Source organism: Molossus molossus, unplaced genomic scaffold (assembly GCF_014108415.1).
Source record: "Molossus molossus isolate mMolMol1 unplaced genomic scaffold, mMolMol1.p scaffold_m16_p_10, whole genome shotgun sequence".
NCBI lineage: Eukaryota > Metazoa > Chordata > Mammalia > Chiroptera > Molossidae > Molossus > Molossus molossus.
The window spans coordinates 12,433,134-12,439,133 of NW_023425345.1; the positions used below are offsets into that span (position 1 = coordinate 12,433,134).

General features: G+C 45.0%; 1 protein-coding gene across 1 annotated transcript; it reads right to left on the reverse strand.

The window, feature by feature from the left end:
* Positions 1–1,858: 1,858 nt before the first annotated feature.
* On the reverse strand, positions 1,859–2,428 carry LOC118623298 (60S ribosomal protein L17-like). Its single transcript, XM_036250802.1, has one exon. It carries the CDS (start codon positions 2,426–2,428, stop codon positions 1,859–1,861), a length of 570 nt encoding a protein of 189 aa, XP_036106695.1.
* Between the last annotated feature and the right edge of the window lie 3,572 nt (positions 2,429–6,000).

Genomic DNA, 6,000 nt, shown 5'->3' on the forward strand with positions numbered 1-6,000 from the left:
AGCTCTTCCCGCATCCCATGGTGTGCGAGGCCCCAGGCCTGAGGACTCCGGGCTGGAGGACTCTGAGCAGAGGCCGCGCGCCCCCTGCTGGCCGCCGACGGTGGGGCGGGGCGGGGCGATGGGGTGGGGCCGGCGATGGGGCGGGGCTGGCGAGCGGTGGGTCTGCCTCTTTTCCTTGAAGCTTGTGTTTGTGTGTGTGTGTGTGTGTGTTTAATTAATTTATTTATTTTTGTTACAGATGTTTTTCCATTTCCCCTCATTGATTACCCCCTCTCTTTCCCTCCCTGCCCTGCCCTCAGCTTTGTTGTCCATGTCCATTGTTCATGCATACATGCAAATAAGTTCTGGGGATTGTCAGTCTGTACCCCACTTCCACATCTCTGGGTCTACCCTATTCCTCAGACTGTTATGTTCATTATGTTCCACAAATAAGTGACATCATGTGATATTTGTCTTTCTCTGTTTGGCTTGTTTTGCTTAGGATAATACTTTCCAGATCCCTCCATGTCATCTCAAAGGATAAGAGATCTTTCTTTCTCACAGCTGCATAGTACTCCATTGTGTATATGTACCACTGCTTTTTTATCCATTCGTCTACTGGTGGACACTTGGGCTGTTTCCAGATCTTAGCTATTGTAAATAGTGCTGCTATGAACATGGGGGTACATATATTCTTTCTGATTGGTGTTTCAGGCTTCTTAGGGTATATTCCTAGAAGTGGGATCACTGGGTCAAATGGCAGTTCAATTTTTAATTTTTTTGAGGAAACACCATATTGTTTTCCATAGTGGCTGCACCAGTCTGCATTCCCACCAGCAGTGTACTAGAGTCCCCTTTTCTCCACACCCTCACCAACACTTGTTTGATGATTTGTTGATGGTGGCCATTCTGACAAGTGTGAGGTGATACCTCATTGTTGTTTTAATTTGCATCTCTCTGATGATTAGTGATGTTGAGCATGTCTTCATATGTCTCTTGGCCATTTGTATGTCCTGTTTGGACAGGTGTCTATTTAGTTCCTCTGCACATTTTTTAACTGGGTTCTTTGTCTTCCTTTTGTTGAATTGTATGAGCACTCTATATATTTTGAAAATTAACCCCTTATCTGATGTATCGTTGGCAGTTATGCTGTCCCATAGAGTGGGTTGCCTTTCCATTTTGATGGTAGTTTCTTTTGCTGTGCAGAAGCTTTGGAGTTTGATGTAGTCCCATGTGTTCATTTTTTCCTTTGTTTCTGCTGCCTTAGGTGATGTATTAGTGAAAAGTCTGCTGTATATGTCTGCAATTTTGTTGCCTACAGTTTCTTCTAGGATTTTTACGGATTCATGAGTCACATTTAAGTCTTTTATCCATTTTGAGTTTATTCTTGTGTATGGTGTAAGTTGATGGTCTAGTTTCATTTTTTTGCATGTAGCTGTCCAATTTTCCCAACACCATTTATTAAAGAGGCTGTCTTTACTCCACTGTATGCTCTTGCCACCAGCTGGCGATGGGGCAGGGCTGGCGAGCAGTGTGTCTACCTCTTTTCCTTGAAGCTTGTGTGTTTTTTAAACATTAAAACATTCTCACTAAGATAAGTAAGAAAATGCATGGTGGAAAGAAGAAAATTAAAAGCATCATCTAAAATTTTATCCTGCAAACTACTGTTGCTGTGTTTACTGTTTTTTCCAGTTTTTCCAAGAATAGTTTACACTCAGGTTTTCATTTAACACAGGTATCCCCCACTTTTCGAAAGTTCATTTTTCAGCCACTTCGCTTTTACCAAAGATCTACCTTAATGCATGTCTTCACTAACTGAAGAAATCCAAAGAGGGTTCTCACTTTTTTATTTTATTTTATTTTTTACTTTTATTACTCTCTATTTTATGCTGAATCTACTCCCAGGCCATGCATTTTTTTGTTTCTTCAGTTTCTTCTGGGATATCTTTTTCTGTGCAACCTCCTCTCCTGGTTTAGGAACAACCTGCTCTTTCTCAGTGAGGATCATCTCAATGTGGCAGGGAGAGCTCATGTATGGGTTAATCTGCCCATGAGCTCTGTAAATTCTACGGCGCATCTTGGGAGCTTTGTTTATCTGGATGTGCTCCATGACCAGAGACTCTACATCTAAGCCCTTAAGTTCAGCATTGCTCTCTGCATTTTTAAGCATGTGCAGCAAAAACTCAGCACTCTTTTGGGGCCATCGACCCTGTGCCCAGCTCCACTGTTTCGCCTGGGCACACCTGCCAACCCCACCATTGTAACGACGGAAAGGCACACATTGCTTCTGTAAAGTGACATCCTTCAGATATTTGGTGGCTTTTCGAATGTGCATACTTTTGATGGCCTGGGAAGTTTCCCAAGTGTTCTTAAAGTAAACACAAAGATTTGAACCTCTTGGTTTGCATGATTTTGTGGAGTTTTCTGGGTCAAGTGAATAGCGAACCATTTTCAGAGGTCACCTCTGGCCGCTTTCAGGAAAGGGGGTGAGGGTTCACTTTTATGAAAAAGAAGGAAAAATAATGTTTGGTGTTTGTTTTACTGTGAGCATTATAGAGGCAGTGCACACCCCGAGTATCCGAAAGTGGCCCTGCCAAGCTCCTTCCCTGAGAACCACACTCAGCATCAAATCTCCACAGCTTTGCACTGTTGGTGAGTATCTGTGCTTTATCTCCACTTGTTGTGTGCATTCCTGCTTTTACTCTTATGTTAGTGTTCTTTTAGGTTATTTTGGGAGGGGGTCTAGGAATGCTCCCAATTTTTTCCTTATCAATCAATGATAATGGCTTACAAAACATTCCGTAGGAATGCGCTCTGCTTTGGGATGGTGGGGAGGTGCTCTACTAGCATCTTTCCAGCCAGATAACTGCTTGGCTCCACCCTCATCTCAGGCTTTGACAATGAGTGAGACTTACACAGATCATCCTATTTTATTTTATTTGTTTTCTTTTTCTGTTGTTGATTTTAGAGAGGAAGGGAGAGATAGAAACATCTATGTGAGAGAGAAACATCCATGAGCTGCCTCCTGCACGCCCCCTACTGGGGATCCAGCCTGCAACCAGCGCATGTGCCCTGACAGGGAATCAAACAGGGACCTCTCAGACCATGGGAGGTCCACTGAGCCACACCCACTGCAAGACCATCCTATTTTAAACAGAAGCCTGCTATCCCATCCTCACCTGAACACCCACCTCTTACCTTATAGAGCACTGACAGCCTTCTAACTTGCTCTGTATTCTCTGTCTCCTGCTCCCTCTCCCTCTTCCCAGAACATGAACCCCTCCAGAATAGCACCTTTGCTCCCCCCCTTCACTTTGATATGTCCCAAAAGCCTAGAACAGTGCCTGGGACATTGTAGGAATTCAATATTGAAGGAAAGAAAGAAAGAAGGGAGGAAACATTATCTTTAAAAACCATCAATGTGCCCTGGCTAGTTTGGCTCAGCGGTTAGAGCGTCGGCCTGCGGTCCAGAGAGACCCGGGTTCGGTTCCCGCTAAGGGCATGTACCTTGGTTGCAGTTTGTCCCCGGCCCTGGTTGGTCGTGCGGGTGGAAGCCACTCAATGTGGCCCTTTCACGTCGATGTTTCTCTCTCTCTCCCCCTTCCCCCCCCCTCTCTCCCCCACTCGATCTGAACAAAAAATGGAAAAATGTCCTCAGGTGAGGATTAAAAAATAAATAAATAAATAAATAAAAACCATCAATGTGATAGTCCTTCCAGTAGAGCTACAGTACTACGCTTACCTGGTCCTCCTTGTTAGACATTTAGTTTTTTTTTCTTATTTTAAAATGCTGTGAATAAGGTTGCAGTGAACATCATTGTGTTTAGAGCTTTCAGCCTATCCTTATACATTGCCAAATGGCTTTTCCAGAATAGTGGTCCCTATCTGTACTCCCAGTGATAATGAATGAAAATACCACCCTAGAATGATTTTAACACCAAGACCACATTGTGCCACATCAGGTGGGGTCACTGTTCTCTACCAATGCAGTGCTTTTTTCCTTCTTCTTTCAATGAAGCAACATATGTTAAGCATCCAACCCAGCTCTGGTTTGTTCTAGGGTTACAGGGTACCCACACAAGTTTCCTGCTCTTGAGGAACTCCCATCCCAGCTGAGATTTAGTGAACTTGTCTGGTCACCAGATGTGTGGTAGTGGTGCAGGCCCTTTGTTTTTCTCTGGGGTCTGTGGGCAAGCTCATTTCCTGCTTTTCTTGGGAGCAAACCAGAGTCAAATGCTCTTGGAAAACACTGGGTGTTCATTTGCTTAAATACTGAAAACAAAAACTGAACCAGAGCCTTTTAAAAAACTGACGCTGCTCAAAGCCAAAGTGAATCTTAATAACAACCTTCATCCAAGTGTTTGCAATCTATCATAGTAACTAATATAACTAAGCCAGGACCTTTTAAAGGCCAAGAAAATTTCCTTCCCTCTGTGAGCCAGGTCCACATTTTCTTTGTTCGGTTGGAATGATAGCTTCAAAGAATATTTTAAGAACATGCTGTTCAACTTGTGCTAAAATCACTATTTTGTCAGCAAAATTCCAGCTGGGGTTGTCTTTTCTTTTTCTCTATTTAAAGCACACATTTAACTAAAATGACGGCTTTTCTATTTTTTTAATACCTAGGCAAAAGTAGCTGAGAGTCATGTGCTTACCTGAGTCATCCAACATATACCAACAGTTTTTGAGGCACTTAAAATGAGCCAGGCATCCTTAGAGATTTATTCACATCATTTCATGTTATCTACCCACGAGCCCTGTGTTAGGGACTATTATTATTGTTATTGTTTCTATTTTACAGATGAAAATCCTGACCCTCGGTAAATTAGTTGCCCAGGGTAACTAATTAGTTGCCCAGGGTAACACAGTCTGATCCTCAAATCCCCCACCCCCACCCCAGTTGTGGCTCTAGGCTCTAGGTCTCCACCTTCGGTCTTGTGCCCCTCACCCTGCTTCTCTGTGGCAGCCAGAGAGGTCTGTGGCGTCTTGGCCCCTTGTGGCTGCCAAAAACCTGCCTCCATACAGCACACACATTTGACACCAGCGACAGGCCAACCAGTCACTGTGATGGGAGCTAGGACTTCAGAAAAAAAATAAAACGAAACTTCCTGCCACCACTGAAATGTACAGGGATTTGGAAGAGGAGACAAATTCCTCAGCACACCTCGGAGGAGGCCCTTGAGTAACCTGCGTCCCTCACTGCTCTCCGCAGAGCAAACTGCACGGCGAAGCCGGGTCACCTTGGGGCCCTGAGATTAGGCAGCTGGCTCAGCTCCCCGCCACCACCCTTGTTTGGCTGATTTACCTCTGCTCATCTTTCAGGGCTGGGCTCACTGGACCTAATCCTTCCCTAATCATTGCACTCGGGCTGCCCTGTTGGGACCCCCTCAGCGCAGCTCCAGAAGGTCTCTTACCGGCGCTCCAAGGGGCAGAGATGGTGTAGGAAATGCTCCTGAAGCTGGGTTTGCACGGCCTCATCCTAAGCTTGAGAAAACGCTGACCGCTCCTGTCGAAGGCTGAAGGGGGCTGGGAGGCTGGAAGGAGCAAAGAAGTCAAGTCCCCCAAGCTACCCTTTGACACCAACGACATGCTCCCCCCTTATAAAGGCAGGTCTGTGTTTAATTCCCCTTTGTGTCCCCAGCATCTGGCTCAGTGCCTAAAAGGATGAATGTGAACAGCCTATCACATAACACCAATCATCAATTATACACTGAAAAAAACATTCCAGTTATTTGAGTTTTCTGCTTGTTTGAATTTACCCTAGGAGTCTGATTTTAAAGCAATGTCTCTAATTCTAATTTCTTCATTATTAGAATTTTTTTTGCTTGAGTCACACACAAACTCCATGTTCCGTTTTAAAGGTGATTATAGCCCTAGCTGGTTTGGCTCGGCGGTTAGAGCGTCAGCCTGCTGTCTGGAGAGACCCGGTTCGGTTCTCGCTGACGGCACGTGCCTCGGTTGCAGTTTGTCCCCGGCCCTGGTTGGGTCGTGTGGGTGGCGACCCACACGTGTCCCTTTCGC

Bases quoted from the DNA above. Each gene is read 5' to 3' on its own strand.
- LOC118623298 (XM_036250802.1), bottom strand. From the start codon at position 2,428: ATGGTTCGCTATTCACTTGACCCAGAAAACTCCACAAAATCATGCAAA.